Source organism: Lepidochelys kempii, chromosome 11, assembly GCF_965140265.1.
Source record: "Lepidochelys kempii isolate rLepKem1 chromosome 11, rLepKem1.hap2, whole genome shotgun sequence".
Classification (NCBI taxonomy): Eukaryota; Metazoa; Chordata; order Testudines; family Cheloniidae; genus Lepidochelys; species Lepidochelys kempii.
Window position 1 is genome coordinate 47,624,366 of NC_133266.1, and position 20,326 is coordinate 47,644,691.

Below are 20,326 nucleotides of genomic sequence, written 5' to 3' on the forward strand. Positions count from 1 at the left end.
AGCCTGATTATCACTGAGAATTGTGGTTATATAGCACCTCTTACAAAAATGCAGTTAGTAACTTAAATGTGGATTTAGATGCCTAACTTTAGGTACCCAAGTCTGAACCTTTTGACCCATGTGATTTGACCAGCAGCCAATAACAAGTTATTGGCACAAATGGTAATAGAATCCAGGAGCTCTGATTGCCATTTCCCAGCTCTAATTCTCAGGCAATACTTAGATATCATATCTATCCATATGGGGCAATTCAATTTTCTTTTTTCTTTTATTACCTAAGAATAGCGGTCAACTGGAAGGGATCAGTTCTGACACACAAACAAGACAATGAGAGGCTCAGCGGAGTGAAAATTCATGGATTCATAGTGTGAAATCCTGATCTTATTGAAATCAATGGGAGGTTTTCTCTTGACTTCAGTGGGGTCAATATTTCACCAAGAGGTTTTAAGGCCAGAAGGGACCGTTACGATCAGCTCATTTGACCTCCAGAGTGATGTCAGAAATGGTGGTTGCTGGTAGATTTAATTAAACTTAATAGAAGAAAATTACACAGGAATATTATTTGCAGCAATTTGTAATGTATTTTGCTGTAAAGTAAAACAAAACAAATTTTCCTTTCCTTTCTTAACAAAGCCCAAACAGGCTACTTAAGATTAACTCCATTTGACTGAAATGAATAAATCACTTAATAATATAAGATACATTAAAACAACAAGAACAACTTATTTTTAGATCTTTGCTACAACTCTAGAAATTTCTGAAGCAAAGGAAAAAATTAAAGGCTACACTATTTTTACAGCTTCATTTCCTGTTTTCCTTACAACTAACATAGACTCATGGATTCTAATGTCAGAAGGGACCATCATGATCATCTAGTCTGACCTCCATGTACCCATGACTAATGCAAACAACAGTTTACTCAGGTACATGCTTTATATACTCTACAAAAAAATTCTATCATTTTGCTTTACAGTTTAAAGGTCTGAAAAGAGAGACTGCTGCCATTTCAAGAGAGTGCTATATACACGGGCCTGATTCACCACTGTTTCACTCCAGTAAATTAACAGAGGTCCGCCAACATAAAAATGGACACAGTAGTAAATGGACCCTACATTATACAAAGAAGTATCAGAGTAACTTGTAAGGAATCTGATTCATGAGGGATTTGCATGCTGAACAATGCACACTAACATATGTGGCACTGTTGATTTTTCTTTCCAATGCTAAAATGTAAAGAGAAGTGTTGTCCATTGCGTTAGCATGCTGTAATGTAATATGTGATTCACCTGTTACTTTGAATTACTGGGCTGAACAAACGTTCTTCTGCACACTGAATTTCCAGCTTGTGTGAAAAAATAATTAGAAGGAAGATGACTTCCAGAGCAGCAAACCAAATCATATTTCTATAGTATGGAATAACAAAATGAAAGTGGAAAGCACAATAGGGGATGAATCCTAACAGACAAGAGCTCCCCTGAAATCAGTAAAGTCCTTTTGACTTGAAGGAAGTTTTGCCTGGATAAAAACAGCAGAATCAGGCCCTAGAAAAGTACTAAAAGTGAAATTCACACCTGTGCAGAGAGGCTTACCCACCACCTAAATCCAACTTTCAACCTCCCTGAATGTCTTATTGAACATGTAACTCTCATAGCAAATACACAGTGTACAAAAAATTGAAACAGCGGAGTCTATACATCATTAAGTACTGGTCTTATTTAAATGTTAAAAGAATCTGAAAGAAGATAACTTATTAAACAGTTATATATATAAAAATGTACTCACCATTGCCGGAGCCTCTACAGTTGCCATTATTAGAATCCATAGGGAAATCTGGTATGGATTCGTAAAATATGTTAGTATTTTTAATATTGGATTATTTCAATACAGCCAATTTTTTAATTAAAAAATTAAAATTGCTTAATTTTTCTCTAATATTTAGTGTATTAAAATGTAAGATCCTCTTAATGAAAAAGAGGTTACAATGTTTTAGAGTCCTCTCCTGTTCCTACTGAAGTCAGTCTGAATTCTGTCTTTTAGCAAGCACCTAATGTTACATGCTGAAGCAGACTCTAGATTATTTATAGTTCACAACGGAAACTGTTGCATTTCCATTGGTGATGTGCAAGGAGTAGCAGGATCTATACAAGAATGGAAATATGTGTCAATTCAGACATGAGATTGGGGCAACTGTGAAATGTACATATCCTGCTTTTCTACTCAGTTAGATGCTAGAGGGAAATTCAGCTTTGATTTCCTCAGTAACAAAAAACAAACCAACCACAATCATGTCACTGAAGGGAAAGCCAAAATAAGCGTTTCAGTTTTTCCCCCTTAAAAATTTTCTGATTATTTTGTGAGAGAGATCAGGAATAGGGGGAGGAGGGAGGGCATAATGCCCAATTTCCAAAGAACTGCATTTGGGGACATTCTAAATTGGGAATATGTGCTAAATTCATATTCTTATTTTCAAATCTATTATTTTTAAATAACACCAAAGTTTACCTGATTTATATGCATGTCTTGTTAATAAAAAATATATTAGCTGTTGCATATTATTCTCTAGAAAGAAGAAAAACTGAAGGAATGAATATATACATAGCAACATAGACAGTCACCCAACCTTGCAATGGGATTAATGTGGTTTTGCTTGCACGCAGCCCCATGGAAGTTGCTGAGGCTCAGTATGAGGCAAGGGTCCCATTACATGAATTCAACTGCAATGTCAGGGCCATAAGTTGTATTTACAAATGACATATGTGAGTGTGTATGTGCGTGCTAAATATGGATTGAGGAGCCTAACTTTAGGCACCCATTTTTAAAAACATCTGGGCTGGATATATCTCTTATTTCCTTCACGCATATTTATACCTTGTACAGCAGGCAACATACTTTACATAGGTGGCTGAAAGATATGTAGGGTGAATGTAGATTTTGACATATATCTAGTTTATTTCACTAAAATAGTAAATAACCTCTGGCAAACCTGAGACTTCAGCATTAAACATCTGTATCAATGTAGTAAGCATAAGGGTACAGGAAATGTCTTCGCATTCCAGGGCAGTTGTCTATTTAGCCCAGAATCCTCTCCTTGACAATAGCCAAAAACAGTTTGCCACATACAGAAGTACTGAACCCCCATAATGCATTTAACTGTACCACATTGCAGTATGGAAGAAATTTCTTCCTGACGTTAGCTTATTCTTCAACTACAATTTATGCTGAGAAGCATAATACTTGTCATTTTTATCCTAACCAGTAAAATTTCAGCTACTATTCTTATTCATGTGTTATCAGAGACTTTTCTTGAATCTTGATAAGCTGTTCACGTCAAATAGCATCGAGAGGTTGTGAACTCTACAGATCAATTATACATGGCTTTTTAAAAAGTGTTTCCTGTTATCCAATTTAAATGTTTCCTTTTAATTTTATCAAGTATTTTCTTAACCTTTTATTATAGGACAGGATAAAAGATATAATCCATATGGCCTTCTTCAAGCCTGTTATTTTCTTACATATTTCCTCTTATTTCTCACCTTTCCAAACTCCAATACATAGTCTGGGACCTAGCTGTGTTTCCTTATTCAGTACTCTGAATCGTGGCCTCTCTTTGGACCTGTGGCAGTTGTTTCTGACTCTCCTATTGTTACTACCAGTCTGATACTACCCCCTCAGCAATTCCCATTACTAGAAGTCTTGTGACCTCTTAAAGAAATCTACAAAACGCCCATAAACTGGATCTTCCTTACACTTTCACAGCACTTACCCCTGTAACCTCTGTTCGCTTTCCCTGTCCTGCAGACTTGTCTGTTTCATAATGGGTAACAAGGGAATAGAAACAGAATCAAAAACAGGGACAGAGGGAAGGAAAAAGAGAATCTGGCCAGCAAAGAAGGTAAAAAAGAAACATCATGGGCAGTATTTTTCATATCTTCGTTCCCAAGTAGGGGGTGTGGAAGGAAAAATACGAAGCACTAAAATACTCTCTCCAAAGTAAAGAAATGTAGATTTCCTTGAACCAATCAAAGCCCCAGATCCAACGTTGCCTGAACATTCGGGGTGCTTGCACTGCACATTGAGATCTGGATCTGAATTTTAGCTTGAGCCCACCTCCACATTAAAAACATTTTTTATTCTTTAGTATAGTGATCATCAGAAAGGCTTATATGCAGCGACACCCCCGCATTACACACACTTCCACTTCCTTCCTTTTTAAATGGAAGTGGAAGAACCCCTCTTAAAATTTAAATCCCACACAAAAAACAGATTCCAGAGAATTTTATTACTAATGATTTACACAACACAGTAAATTCATATGACGCTTTACAACACTAGTTTAGATCCTGCCCTGTGCATCCCCCTGCAGCTGAGCAAAGTGACATTGACATCAGTGGTGTTATAAGCAGGAATACATTTCATAATAGGAACATTTTTCAATAGCTTTAGAACAGTGGACCAGATGCACAGCTGGGGTATATCAGTTTAGATCCACTGTAGTCCGTAGAGATACACCAGTCTACACAAGCTGAGGATCCGGCTCGGTTATCTTTGGGGTTGAGAAATGGTTATGCATGTTGTGCATAGCAACCCTAACACAACCCCACAAATACACGGAAATGAAAAACTAAGCCACCTAACACCTTCACCAACAGTACACCTTAGTATGACCCCACCTATCATACATACACTGCCATCTTAACTCAGCTCCATTTTCAACCTTTGGCATGCTCTCGTTTACCAATTTATTTTCCTACTCCCCTGGCGCTAGTAGTTATGGATGTTTGATGCAGTAGTTTGTTGTGCTGGCAGAGGTTAATTTGCGAAAGGGTTATGTGTAGAAGGGCAATTATAGGGGGTGATGTAAAACTCTGGCGACCCTAATGGGCAGAGTTAAAGTTGTAGTGTATGGTGTGTGGTAGTTGTGGCAATAGTAAGATGTGTGTCTATGGGAGGAGAAGAAGAGGATATATATTATTAGGTGGCTTAGCTTTTCATTTCCTTGTTTTGATGAGTTTGTGAGAGGCATGTCCTGTGTGTAGCAACCCTAACTGCTTCACAAGGAAGATTTTTGTGTATTCATCTCTTAATTTATTTAATACTTATTTAGGGGTAGGCATTGGATAAGTGGGGGGGCACGACATGTGGGGCTTAAAGGACAGTGGGAGAGCATTTGATCCCTTCTCTGTTGTCGAATACATTCTGACACAACAGTCTAGCTTCTCATAAAGAAGGCTTTATGTGCTCCTGGTCCTCATCCAATAGGTTTGCATGCAGCTCTCCCACCTCTCCCTCAACCAGTCACACTTGGAGATGCCCCGCTCTTCCCCATACCCCATCAGTCCAGCTTCTCTGAACCCAGCATTCCCCGTCAATCAATCTTTAGCGCACCTAGTCCCAATAATCAGGTTTCTGTGTATCCTGACCCAATCTATTTATTTTGCACCTAGCCTCCATCCATCAAGTTTACGTGCACCGTGCACAAACTTTTATTCATAATGCAAATAATGGCTAAACACATTTGTTAAAAAGAACGAAAACAAATAAAAACACTCTCTCTGTGTCCCCCGGATCTACCTCTCTACCAAGTTTTGTCCAGACAACTGTGTACAGAACTTTCTGATAACGATAAACAGCAGGCCTGCCAAGGGAAAAATTCCGCACAAGCTCAAATTCAAAGGCTTTCTATTACAAATTTGTTAAGAAACACCAAACAAAAACTGCATCAAAAATTCAAAAGGCCTAAAAATTAACCTTGTGTGAAATTTCACACCAATCAGCTAACAACTTTTAGAGAAAAACAGGAATTTATGCCCCATTTTAAGACCATTTTAAAACACAAGCCAGTAGGCACCTCCATAAGACAATATATCAATAAACAGAACCATGTCTTGAAACAACATTTGATAGTAAATGAAGACTATATGAGTTCCAAAGGAAAAGCGTACTTTCATTTATGTTCAAGACTATGCAAAGGACAAATCACAAATCTCCTCTGAATAAATGCAGACCCTTATCACTGCCAGAAACCGACAACTCTATGCTTTTAAAAAACAATGGCCTTGTTATAAGGATCCCTGACCTTTCCTATAGCCCATTTTACCAAATCCATTTTCAGTGGAAAACTGTAAAAATAATTGAAAAAGAGTATAACAAAAGACAACAATTCAAGGGCCAGAGTGGGAGGAAAGGTTTGAAAAGGAGAGACAGACCGAGGTGATTTGGTAGAAAACTTTGTTGTGAATAAACAACCTGTTATGGCTAGAGGAAATCCAAGCATAATGTGATCCTGATTATTATTGCAATTAAAATGACATTGCACAGCATTACAGAAGCCATTTCAGGAACTCTGCTGGAAACAGCAAAGTCAAACTGAGGGGTTGTTGTCTGGGGACTTTCTTCAGTTCTTTTGATGAGATGGGAACAGTATTGCTGACTAAGAAATCCCTCAACGTGAATTAATTTAGTTTTAATTATCTACTTCAGATATTTATTTGTTCTTTAATGTATCTTCTTTAACTGCAAAATATTTGCATTGTAGAAGTATTTGAGAATAGGGCATTATGTCATCTCTGAACTAAAAATGACAGAACAACTTTCAAGGTAAGAGGAGATCTGTCCTTTGATTCACATAGTGAATCCTGACTCCAGTATTCTGGTGAGATCTTCCATTGAGTCAACAGCAGCTCTGTGCATTAAGATCCACCAGCAGAATTTTGCATTTCATATGAAAATTAAAAAATTCTAGCTTTATTCACTTAAAATGATCACAGCCTTAGGTGGCATTTAACTCCACAAATCTTGACTTTGCACATAGATTATCAATACATATACCACAAAAGCCATTTTTTCCTACAGTTCATGCTATAGATATATTAGAGAGAGGCAGCGTACGGTCACCAGCAGCAACACTGTTAGTAAGGTTTAGAATTCTCTCTTCTTTAGTTCATAACTTTCTCAAAATGTCTCTTGTAAGGTTAGAAATATACATTTTCAGCTTATAAGTGTTTATTTTTTCTGAAACTAAGAAAATGGTGTACTTGCATTTTTTATGTAGAGGACTGAAAAATGACAACTTAAAAATGACAAATCTGACATGTACACAGTCTTCCCTGAGGAATGTGTGGTTCGTTACATGCAAAATACTGCCCTAACTTATACACTTGTACAATTTCACTGAAGTCCATGGAGGTCTGCAAAGTATGTTCTGAGCTGAATTTGACCTTAAGTCTGGAAACAACTGGATTGGAAATAACAGAGCTAATAGCATTTGCAAATAGTTATAATGAGCATGAACAGTTAATGCTTTTACCTATGTTTTAAGTACTGCTAGTACCGGGGTGATGGAACAATTTTCGTAGTGGGGGTGCTGCTGATGGATGGATTTGGTGTTTGTTATTACTACTTCAAGCAAGGGGGATGTGACAGCACCACTGATACTAGATGTACATCTTTGTGTGTGTTTACACACCTAGAGGGACATAAGGAGGCAGAGAAGGAAGACTTAACTTAAGCTAGTGTTTCTCCACCTAGCCAATGATCCCCAAAATATGTTTCACTCTGACCACAGAATCCCTTAAAAAAAAAAAAGGAGGGGGGTGCGATACAGCAAAGTGTCTCAGACTTCCAATTAGGTGCCCCTCAGTAAAGTGTTCCTAGCATTTGTTTTACTTGCTTTACATTCTGTGGTGGTGTTTCCTTCCCTCCCCCCTCCCCCCATCTCACCAAGAGCACCACACACCTTCAAGCCATGTTTTTATTTCCTTGTAATATTGTATGTTCATTCTACAATGCTCCTCTTCCGGGCTAAATGGACAAAGTATAATCAGCCTGGGGAAGCCCTTCCTCTCCTCTCCAAATGCAGAAATTCACATGTACCTTGACACTGCTCAAGAGTCCACGGATGTGATAGGCAATACATGGACCACCAGATAGTTTCAGCTTCCATATGGAAACGAAGTAGAGTATCTCTGGAGAATATGTTATGGATGCTACAAGCATGCACCAAAATAATTTAAGGACCTGGACCCTTCATGATGGATGCAAGTAAAGCCAAAAATTAAATATATTGTTTCTCTGAAATATTCAAAAACAGCATAGCAATCAACCTACTCTAATCACATATAATCAAGGCAACTGTTTTGACTGAAGCATAATTCAAGACTCGGCAAAGAAAATATCCAGATCTATGAAGTTACACTTCCATATTCTGAAGGTGCAATATGACACAGAAGTTTTCTTTTTTAACAGCTATGTTCCTGCCATTTGACATAAACTTCTCCAATTTTATATGTTAGACATTTCCAGAGATAAATGTTCAGGTAGCCTAAACCATCTCTCTTATTTTGCAAGTGCCCCTTTCTATCTGCTCTTGTTTTATTGTTACTATTTGTTCAGGAAAACATCCCTCTTCAGGACTTCAGCACTGTCATAAATAGGGATAGACATAAGCACATGCTTAGGTGTTTTCCTTAGTGAAGTCTTTAGCACTGACAACATATTTGATACTGCACTGTATAGAAAAACAAAAACAATTCCTGCCCTCAAGCCCTTGGAATCTAAAAGCATGACATACAGGTGGCAGGTCATACTGAGTGATCCAGTGAATGGGAGGATCTGGTCGTTTGTTTGTTAGTTTTTAAATTGTAAACTCACTTCTTGCAGGCTTTGCAGAATAAGTGAGTTTTAAGAGGGACCTAAATGAAGAGAGGGTGACTTCTTGGTAAACTCAGGTGAGAAGAGCATTCAACTAGCAAGAAGTCAACATGGAACAACACAGAGACAACAATGGGTGGAGGAATCAAATGGGGTAACAAGACTGGCATGAAGGGCAGAGCCACTTATGCACACAATAGCAATTTAGCATATACAAAATGGTGTACCCCCACATCTGTAGGTAGAATCGCTTACATGTGCAAAAGCTGGTGACAAAAATCAAAGGCTAGAGACATAAATTTGGACCTTAGCACTCTCTGCTCTGACAATTGGAATGTAAACATGTTGTAAATATCGTTTTCTTCTCCTTCAAGGATTGTCTTAATTAGGTTGATCCTGAAGACTAATCAAAGATATACAATTTCACACTGGCCTCCAGAGTCAGCTATAACCATTGGTGTGTTTAAAGTTACAGTATCTTCTAAATACAGACCTGGAGATTCTCTCTTTTACAACAGTATAAAGGAACAGCACAAATCTAAGGGCCAAATCTTGGCTCATCTGCTTAGTGAGCACAGAGCTTATCCAGAAACCCTCTGCTCTGTGGTTGACCAACTAGATCCTTCTGTATGGAGATTGGACTCCACTGACTCATAAGAACAGCCCTACTGGGTCAGACAAAGGTCCATCTAGCCCAGTATCCTGTTTTCTGACAGTGGCCAATGCCAGGTGCTTCAGATGGAATGAATAGAACACGTAATCATCAAGTGATCCATCCCCTATGTCCTAATCCTAGCTTCTGGCAAACAAAGGCTAGGGACACCATCCCTGCCCAACTCATATGAGGTTTTCAGGGAGTAATGTCAGAGGAGGTAGTGCTGCCCCCCAATATCCCCATTTAAGGGTGAGATCTCCGCAGATGGGTGACTGCTGAGGAAACAGTTAGGGGGCTCAGTGATCCCCTTTCAGCCTCCTAACTCCATTTCTACAGGGGTGCTCTGCTCTGACTGGTCTCTCGAACCCTTGATTCCTCTCTCTCCCTTCAGAAAAGGAGACAATAGTTGTTAATGGCAGAGGACGGGAGGGGCACAGAGTAACTGAGATGCCCTTTCACAGCAGTCATTAGGCTGAGTGAATGGTACAGCAGTGGCCATATCATCCCTTCCACAAGTAGGAGGCTCTGGAGTAACAGTAGTGAAAAGACACAGACAGCTCCTTCCAGGGAAGTGGCCTTTAAATCTGCCTTACATCATAGCCTAGATATGAAAGGCAGAAGCCCTAAGCAGGGTCACGGTAGGGATCACAATAGCTTCTCCCATTGCAGCAACTGAGGATGGGCTTTTGGCTAGGGTGTTGCCCCGCCCTCACCCAAGACGGACTCATCATCTTTTGTACCAGTCACCGTCCAGTAGATTTAGTAGTTGAGAGTTCGGTACTATTTCAAGCTCTGGTAACACAGGCTTATGGGAACTCAAATGGACAAAAGGAGTTGGACTCTGCCTTATGGGAGAACCCTGTACTGAGCAGGGAGCTAGAAAAGATGATTTAATGGGGCTCTTTCAGTCTTTAATTTTAACAACTGTACAGTTCTCCTTAAAATGGCTGCTAGCAATGTGTTTACAGGAATGAAAAAATAGGTGGGAAAGACAGACCTGCCAGACCAGTGTTAAAGAAAAGCCTCTCTGTTCTTCACAGAGTGGAGAAATGATCAAATAACAGTTCACACATGGAAATATTTGGGCTCTAATAGGGTGACAAGCTTAGAAAGGTCCCCAGTGATATACTACATAAATAATACTGGCACAAGCCAAAGCTCCTGTGCCCATTAATGTTGTGGTCAATTAGAGCTGATTTATCTAACTTGTTAATTAGGGCCACTCCCCTGACCTTTTAGGGCCCATACACTCACTGTTTTACATACTTGACAACTGACATCATGTGCAACATAAACTCTGTGAGGAAGAATGTGCATTTTTCAGAATTTGCTTCAAGATGCTGCACTTCATCAATTGTAGTTCAAATTATGCAAAAGTGCAGGTCTGGGAGAATGGAGCCCAAAGTTAACACTCTTCTGGTGAGAATGTTGAATGCTAATTAGTGTGCACAATTTCCCTATATGTAAACTGCTTTGTATTATGCACTTTTTCATCCCTTTGTCCTGTTATAATTATAAAACTGATGCATGAACATCCGTCTCATGAAAGCGAACAAAAAGAAATCTTTTCTGAAGTTAAACCGAAAACCAGTCCAGTCCTTTTACCCAGCCAGAGTCAGAATGAAGATCTCACCCTCGCAGTCTAACAACTTGATCTGACTGCCAATCCACATGCACAAAAATGAGTAAAGAAACAAAATTTTATTTTAATTAAAAATACTATTTGCTATATTGTGGATTAACTGGAAGAAACTCTGCAAACTGAGATTTTCTACAATGCGATAGAATATAAAGTTATTTCACACTGTGAATCTGTATACTGTAAATTGTTCACTTGGGAGGAGGTATGGTAGGGGTGGGCAAACTACTGCTCACAGGCCGGATCCGGCCCCTCAGGGCTTTGGATCCGGCCTGTGGGATTGCCACCCATGTGGCGCCGCGGGCCCTGTGCCACTCCCAGAAGCAGCCAGCACCACATCCCTGAGGCCGCTGGTGGGGGGCAAGGGGGACAGAGGGTTCCATGCACTGCCCTCACCTCCAGGCACCACCCACCGCAGCTCCCATTGGCGGGAATGGGGAACTGTTGCCAATGGGAGCTTTGGGGAGGTACCCACAGAAAAGGGCAGCGCATGGAGCCCTCTGCCCCCATCCCCAGGGAGCACACAGACGTGGTGCTGGCCACTTCAGCACAGCGAGGAGCCAGGGCAGGCAGGCAGGGAGCCTGCCCTGGCCCCGGTGCACGCTGCTGTCACCCCGAAGCCGCTCCAGGTAAGTGGTGCCAGGCGGGAGCCCGAACCCCTCCTGCACCCCACCCCCCAACCCCATGCCATACCCCTCTTGCACCCCAACCCCCTGCCGCACCTCACACTCCTCCTGCCACCCAACTGCCTGCCCTGAGCCCCCTCCCTCCCTCCGCACCCCTCCTGAACTCCTGCCCTAAGCCCCCTCATACACCCCGCACCCCTCCTCTGCCCCAACCCCTTGCCCTGAGCCCCTTCCTGCACACCACACCACCTCCCACAGCACACACTCCCTCCCTCCGCACCCCAACTCCCTGCCCTGGCCCTGCATGCAATTTCCCCCACCCAGATGCGGCCCTCGGGCCTAAAAGTTTGCCCACCCCTGAGGTATGGTCTGGTGAGCAGAGAAAAGGAATTGGACTCAGGGCTCCGGGGCTCTATTCCTGACTCTGCCACTGACAACGAGCTTGATTATATCATTTAACCATCCCATCCTTAATTTGCCCTTTTACACAATGGATTGAATAATACTTACCTTAACCAGTCAAAGTTTAGAAAGAAATCTGTGATCCCTGGACAAAAGGTATGATAGAAGTGCAAAGACCTATTACTTTGTGGGTAATATTTTCATTTTGAATGATGAAAACCTTTTCAATAATAAATGTGAATTTACATTTCATTGACTGTGCATTTCACCAACAATATTAGGTGCAGAAAGTGCATTCTTAAGAGGAAAAAACTTAGGAGAAATGCCTTGTATACGAATCATTAACTATTCTGTTATTTGTTTTAGTGATGTTTTCTACTAGGGTACAATCCTCTAATAGGATGATACCAGTTTTCTTCTGACCTTTTCCTAGATAAGGAATATTTCATTATATTTTAAAGGGGAGGATTTATTCCCCCTCCCCAGAAGAATGTCTTCAGTCCAGGGGATAGTATGCTAGTTTAATTTTTAAATCCCAGAAATAAGAATGTCATCAGGTTTCCAGTCAGTGAAGTATTCATGGATTTCACACTGGAATCATTCAAAGAGGTTATTGTGCTGCTGTGGTCCTCAGCAATAGGTAACTCAGGGGCAATTTTAGAGAAACTTCCTCCCTTCAGTTTTGAATGCCACTGCTTTCAAATATCTGTTGACTTGCCAAGCCTCACTCAGTTTGGATCCATTTTTAAGGCAGTTTTGAAAGTATCTCAGTGCTGTTCAGGAAAGAGTCTGTAAATGTGTTTCAAAATGAGACATTCACAAACTAGTCCTAATTTTGGAATTCAAAACCAACCTCACTGAAATCCTCCCAGCAGGTCTGCAGCCCAAAGAAGCAGCAACAGATCTATAGACAGACACGCGGCATTAGAGGTGGGGTACAATTACAGAGGAAGGAAAGGTTAGAGACAAATGAGGGGAAGGGTTAGTTATGGAAGTATAAGGAACAGAGTTAGCTTGAGTTATGGGTTGTAGAAGGAGATCTGAGAGTTAGAAAGGGTGGAAATGGTAGTTTGAAAGGTAGGAGTGGAGTTAGATTGGTATGGAAATAAAAAAATATACAGATAGGGGAAAGAGGTGATGGATGGGAAAGGTTAAATGAGCACATGAAGAGAAGAGTGTAATGGAATAGAGTATAAGATGTGATTGGAAGTGGAGAAAGCATTGGAAGAGGAATGATGGGGTTTATTTATATGGAGTGGAATGAAAGGTAAGGGTCAACAGAATGATGGCAACAGTAATTAGTTACATACAGCACCTGTCAACCAAAGCACTTTGCCATGGGTCAGAATCAGAGGTGACATCAACGGTGATATAAATGAATCAACAAATTGGTGTAAGCTGGTGTAACTTAAACATCAAAGGGGCTGAAAGATGGGGCTGCCACAGAATGTACAACTAACAGTAGAGTGTAAGTAGGTGTAAGATAAAGCACAGGTGCAAACCTGCTCTGTCTTATAACTTCCTTTTCTCACTACACCATCCTCTTCTGCCAACTTTGGCATGTAAGTCAAACCACTTAGCAATAGTTAACTTACACCATGGTATCACCTATGGTATCTCCCAGTGTGACCAGAGATATGTATTTCTCTCTGATGAGATAAACTCTGAGATATTGATCATTTTGTAAACATCTAGGGTTCTAGAGCCAGAGCCTTGACCAAATTCCAGTCGTAGCCAAATCCCCAAATTACATATTGCCTAATTTAGCTTATCTCAGCTCTTTCAATTGGAAATAAATGGGTTTATTTCTCCATTGCTTGTCCTAGTACATTGTGTTGCTGTGCCCTGTTAAACAGGTTCTATGTTCCATCCCAGAGGTAGCTGCTCAGGGATGGGTAAAGTTATACCTTTTGGGATTAAAAAAGCCAGCCCCCAGCCTGACAGCTTTGCAGTGTTCTGGCAGCACAAAGCAGTTGGAAAGCCATCTTAACCAGTTATGTGGGGATTCTCCTATGGTAAGAGGAACAGCTAGATGGCACGGAGACACCCATCAACACCACCTTTACAGCTCCAAGCATAGGGAGCACGGCCAATGAAAGGGAATGTGGCCAGAGAGCTGATGTGCTCTAGAATTCTCTAATGATCTCCAGAAAGACCTCTTGGAGGCCACTGCAGCCAGATACAACTTAGAGCAGCTCTGAGGCTACTCTAATTTGAACTGGGGCCCAAACTGACCCTCATCTAACCCCAGGACCAGGAGACGTACACGTTACCATGTAGCCATCTTTACCACACTCATCCTTCAGCTACACTGCCTGCAACCCGAATACAACTGAGGATCTGACCCAGTATCTATGCATGCCATAAAACTAGTAATATTTGTTATAAGTTTATCTTAAAATATATATGCAACAATTACTTTCTGCCGCTCTTCCCCCAGCTGCCATTTCGCATGTCTTTGTGCTACTGCTGGCATGGGAACAGGTAGGGGCAATTGCTTCTCCTAACTCAAGCCTCACTCCTCCTCTGGCCACCACAGTCTCTCTCAGTTGTCACCGCCATGAAAATAGGAGTACCACCCCCTTGCTCCCATCAGCACAAGCTAGCTTGCAGCATGAAGTTCAACAAGCACAAATGTGCAGCTGCTCGTCTATGCAAAATAAAGCGAGTGCAGCCAATTCTGGAAGGAAGCATGGTTTTAGTGGGTCTGAGTGACATCGTAAAGGGGAGTGGAGGGCATGGCGAATTGTATACACAGTACTGGGTACATTAATGGTGTGACTACTGCCCTACTATAGTACAATTATGTTTACAAAATACTAAAACTGAGCTAAAAAGAATGTGAAATGGTTTCCATTTCACAAGCTTTGAAAGAGACCCATTTTCATTTTTTCAACAAAATGGACTTTACAAAAAATGTAAGCTACTTTTTGAATAGAGAATGTTTCTGAATCTGTTGTTGAAAGTTTTCATATGCCAAAGACCCATTTTTTGAATAAATTAGAAATGTTGATTACCCAGTAATGGTGTTGATAAAAATTTTGACTGAAAAATGTTGATTAAAAAAATATTATAAGAAGTTAAAAATTTCAAAGAAAGAAAGAATTTCTTATGGAATGTTTCAGTTTTGGAAAAAGGCCATTTTCAACAACAACAAATTTCACTCAAAAATCTCAATCAGCTGCACACAAATGCTAAATAAGAGTAAAAAGTTACAGGTCACAAAAACTTATTCACACCAAAGAGCATAAAGATATTATCAGAACGGTGTAAGATTGGTTTGGGGCTGAGGGTTAGGTGAGCGCTACGTTTCGCCTATGGTAGGAGGCAACAGGAGTGAGGGCAAGAACTGGGTTTGGAAATGGGAGACAGGATCAGAGGGACAAGTTTACAATTGGAGGAAGGGGTGGCAGGGGAGGGTTATGTTCAACCACACGTGGATGCAGTGTCCACCCTGTTTGGAATGACATTACTGCAGGGCACTTTTGTCCATTGTCTCTGCACCTTTATATGCAAGCATCAACTACTCACTCTCAGATGTCACCAGTATCCATGGAGTGAGATGGGAAGGCAAGGAGAGGAGAGTGGGCACTAGATAGGGGAAGGAGGGATAGAGAGGTTCTGGAAGAGAGAGAGCAAGATGCTACAAAGGGAAGAAGAGAAAGGGATGAGAGAGAGATTCAGGCGTAGGAAGAAGGTCAGAGGGAGAAGAAGAGGGATGGCAGATGGAGCTGGCTGGGGGCCCATGTAGCTGTGGTTGACTGAGATCCGAGGTGATCTCCCTACGGGTCAGCAAAGCATGAGGGCTGGGAGTTGGAGCCAGAGGGGGATCACAAGTGGGGTAGGCTGGAGTTGACTGGGATCAGAAAGGATGAGAAATGGGGACTGGATTCACAGCGTGCTGGGCACACGGGTGCTGGCAGAGAGGAGCGTGGGCTGGGCTCAGAGGGGTGTGGGCTGAAAGGGGAGCATAGAGAGGAGTGCAGGCTGGGCTCCCAGGGGCACAGGCAGGGAGGGGTGCAGGCTGGGCTCCTGGGAGCGATGGCAGGGAGGGGAGCGGGCTGGGCTCCCGGGGGTGATGGCAGAGGGGGAGCAGGGAGGGGAGTGGGCTGGACTCCTGGGGTGATGGCAGAGAGGGAGCCAGGAGGGGTGGGGTGAGGGCTCCCGGGGGCAATGGCAGGAAGAGGAGCGGGCTGGGCTCCTGGGGCGATGGCAGAGGGGGACAGGGAGAGGAGTGGGCTGGGCTCCCGGGTGCGATGGCAGGAAGGGGTGCGGGCTGGGCTCCTGGGGCGATGGCAGGAAGAGGAGCGGGCTGGGCTCCTGGGGCGATGGCAGGAAGAGGAGCGGGCTGGGCTCCTGGGGCGATGGCAGAGGGGGACAGGGAGAGGAGTGGGCTGGGCTCCCGGGTGCGATGGCAGGGAGGGGAGCAGGCTGGGCTCCTGGTGGCGATGGCATGGAGGGGAGCAGGGAGGGGTGCGGGTCGGGCTCCTGGGGGCGATGGCAGGGAGGGGAGCAGGCTGAGTTCTCAGGGGCAATGGCAGGGAGGGGACCGGGCTGGGCTCCTTGGGGCGATGGTAGGGACAGGGGCAAGGAGGGGGGCGGGCTGGGCTCCCAGGGGCGATGGCAGGGAGAGGGGCAAGGAGGGGGGCGGGCTGGGCTCCCAGGGGCGATGGCAGGGAGAGGGGCAAGGAGGGGAGCAGGTTGGACTCCCGGGGGCGATGGCAGACAGGGAGCAGGGCAGGGAGCGGGTTGGGCTCCCGGGGCCAATGGCAGGGAGGGAAGCAGGCTGGGCTCCCGGAGGCGATGGCAGGGAGGGGTCAGGGCTGGGCTCCCTGGGGCAATGGCAGGGAGAGGGGCAAGGGGGGAGCGATGGCAGGGACGGGAGCGGGCTGGGCTCCCGGGGGCGACGGCAGGGAGGGGAGCAGGCTGAGTTCACGGGGGCGATGGCAGGGAGAGGGGAAGGAGGGGAGCGGGTTGGGCTCCCGGGGTCAATAGCAGACAGAGAGCAGGGCAGGGAGTGGGTTGGGCTCCCGGGGCTGATGGCAGGGAGGGGACAGGGTTGGGCTCCCGGGGGCGATGGCAGGGAGGGGACAGGGTTGGGCTCCCGGGGGCGATGGCAGGGAGAGCGTGGGCTGGGCTCAGAGGGGTGTGGGCTGAAAGGGGAGCATAGAGAGGAGTGCAGGCTGGGCTCCCAGGGGCACAGGCAGGGAGGGGTGCAGGCTGTGCTCCTGGGAGCGATGGCAGGGAGGGGAGCGGGCTGGGCTCCCGGGGGCAATGGCAGGGAGAGGGGCAAGGAGGGGACCGATGGTAGGGAGGGGAGCGGGCTGGACTCCCGGGGGCGATGGCAGGGAGGGGAGCGGGCTGGGCTCCCGGGGGCAATGGCAGGGAGAGGGGCAAGGAGGGGACCGATGGCAGGGAGGGGAGCGGGCTGAGTTCACGGGGGCGATGCCAGGGAGGGGACTGGGCTGGGCTCCTTGGGGCGATGGCAGGGAGAGGGGCAAGGAGGGGAGCGGGTTGGGCTCCCGGGGTCAATAGCAGACAGAGAGCAGGGCAGGGAGTGGGTTGGGCTCCCGGGGCTGATGGCAGGGAGGGGACAGGGTTGGGCTCCCGGGGCGATGGCAGGGAGAGGAGCGGGCTGGGCTCCCGGGGGCGATGGCAGGGAGAGGGGCAAGGAAGGGACCGATGGCAGGGAGGGGAGCGGGCTGGACTCCCGGGGGCGATGGCAGGGAGGGGACAGGGCTGGGCTCCCGGGGGCGATGGCAGGGAGGGGAGCGGGCTGGGCTCCGGGGGCAATGGCAGGGAGAGGGGCAAGGGGGGGACCGATGGCAGGGAGGGGAGCGGGCTGGGCTCCCGGGGGCGACGGCAGGGAGAAGGGCAAGGAAGGGACCGACGGCAGGGAGGGGACAGGGCTGGGCTCCCGGGGGCGATGGCAGGGAGAGGAGCGGGCTGGGCTCCCGGGGGCAATGGCAGGGAGAGGGGCAAGGGGGGGACCGATGGCAGGGAGGGGAGCGGGCTGGGCTCCCGGGGGTGACGGCAGGGAGAAGGGCAAGGAAGGGACCGACGGCAGGGAGGGGACAGGGCTGGGCTCCCGGGGGCGATGGCAGGGAGGGGACAGGGTTGGGCTCCCGGGGGCGATGGCAGGGAGAGGAGCGGGCTGGGCTCCCGGGGGCGATGGCAGGGAGAGGGGCAAGGAAGGGACCGATGGCAGGGAGGGGAGCGGGCTGGACTCCCGGGGGCGATGGCAGGGAGGGGACAGGGCTTGGCTCCCGGGGGCGATGGCAGGGAGGGGAGCGGGCTGGGCTCCCGGGGGCAATGGCAGGGAGAGGGGCAAGGGGGGGACCGATGGCAGGGAGGGGAGCGGGCTGGGCTCCCGGGGGCGACGGCAGGGAGAAGGGCAAGGAAGGGACCGACGGCAGGGAGGGGACAGGGCTGGGCTCCCGGGGGCGATGGCAGGGAGGGGAGCGGGCTGGGCTCCCGGGGGTGCGGCACTTACCGGCTCCCTCGGCGGTCACGATGGCCTCTGGGGAGATGCAGACGCCGCGGTCGTAGAGGGGCAGCTCCTCGCAGGCCAGGCTCTCGGGCCAGGTGTGGCGGTACTTGATGAGGACGGGCTCGCAGCCGGCCCGGGCCCGCTCGCACACCGACTTGCAGGGCTTGATGGGCTCGTGCTGGAAGTCGATGGTGCAGATGGGCGCGTACATGGCGCAGAGGAAGAAGAGCAGGTCGGGGCTGCAGTGGGTGCCCAGCAGCCCCTCGAACTGCTCGATGGCCAGGATGGCGTTGGCCTGGGTGCTGTGGTGCAGGTGGTTGGGCATCTTGGTCATGTTCCAGGGCAGGGACTTGCACAGCGGGATGCGGACCGGCTCGCAGGCGGCGCCCTGGGCCCCGGGCACCCTGCTCAGGAAGAGCCCGGCCAGGGCCAGGGCCAGGAGGAGCGCGGCGGAGCCGCAGCCCAGCATGGTCCCGCCGGGCTCTGGGCTCGGGACCTCACACACACGCGCTCCCCGGACCTGGCGGAGCCGCCTCTTCTCTCCCTGCCCCTCGCCACAGCGGCTCCGGCTGCCACCTGCCCCGGGCAGCGGGGCCCGCCCCCTGCGGCGCTAGGGGTCGCGGCGGGATCGGAGCAAGGCGCAGCCGGAAGGGGGGAGATCGGGGGGCGCTGCAGCGGGGGGCGCCCCGCTCCTGCTGGCGCCGAGCACGAGGACGGGCCCGCGGGCGCCCCGGCAAAGTTTGGCCAGCGCGGAGAAGCGCTTGGGACTCGCCGGGCCCCGCTCCGCAGGCTGAGGGACGGGCCGGCTTTGCAATGAGGGCTCTGTTTGCAGCCCAGCTCCTTTTCCCCTTCCCACCTCCTGGCCAGAGAGCCCCAGCTCCTCCTCCCAGCCCTCCTTAACCCTGGGCGGCGGCGGGGAGGAGGGGGGACGAGATGACCTGCGGCTGCATTAACTTCCATCAGTATAAGACACCGCTTGTCCCGTACCCCACCCCCCGCCTATCCCTCGGGAAAGCTGCGAGCTCTCAGTTTGCGCGGGCGCTGCAGCAAGGCAGAGCGGGGGAAGCCAAATCAAGCTAGGCCTTGTCAAGCGACTGGAAAGTGCCGGGCAGCAGAAGCGCCCAGCCAACCCTGACAGAACCTCTTAGACCAGATCTGGCAGAGCTCAGAGACCCACCAACTCTTAAGCCAGAAGGGAGCAGCATGATCGTCTGACCGGCACATCGCAGGCCACAGACCTCACACACCCAGACCCCTAGTCTCTGGCTGAGTTACTGAAGACCACAGATCATGGGTTAAAGATTGCAAGCTCCAGGTCTACACTTTAGAAACACATCCCTCCTCCCCACCCAAGCATGGAGGTAAAGAAAAGGAGTCTCTTTCAGACACTCCACAGGACACAAGGAGGCGGGTTTTTCCTTCCCGAGTCTCTCTGTTCTGGTGTAAACAATCACCTCTGGGGCTTTCTTTTCAAACATAAGGGGTAGAGTTTCTGATCTGCCTTGCTGCACGGGATCCGATGCCTTTGAATCGCAGCCCTTGCCAAGAGGGCTGCATTCATTCTGACACTGCCCACCCCCTCCACAGCCAGAGTCCTGCGGGAAACTTTCCCCACAGTGGCAGAAAGTGGTTTTTTCTCTCCTTCAGTCCAGATGCATTTAATCTAGAGGAGAAAATAGAAAGCAGATCCATCCCCCAGCAGCTTGCTCCCTCCAGCTAAAGTAACCTCCTGTTCAGAGCACAGTCTAAAATGAAGTGACCTACAGAGGCATCTTCCCCTCTGCATCGGGGGGAGAGAGAGGACTCCCTCAGAGGGGCAACAAAGCCCCAAACAAAACAGGAAATCACCTTTGCTCTGCACCATT

The 20,326-nt window shown here is 47.2% G+C and overlaps 1 protein-coding gene across 2 annotated transcripts in view; it reads right to left on the reverse strand.

Moving 5' to 3' along the window:
* Nucleotides 1-19,450, reverse strand: part of FRZB (frizzled related protein) — a 34,704-nt gene extending 15,254 nt beyond the window's left edge. The window contains exons 1-2 of one of the 2 annotated variants that reach the window (XM_073306091.1): nt 18,465-19,450; nt 1,783-1,830 (exon numbers count right to left, since the gene is read on the reverse strand). In XM_073306091.1, the coding sequence (XP_073162192.1) occupies nt 1,783-1,830; nt 18,465-18,930 (514 nt within the window). In that variant the 5' untranslated portion in view covers nt 18,931-19,450. The remainder of the gene's footprint in view (nt 1-1,782; nt 1,831-18,464) is intronic. The other variant, XM_073306092.1, reaches the window with a different exon arrangement.
* Between the last annotated feature and the right edge of the window lie 876 nt (nt 19,451-20,326).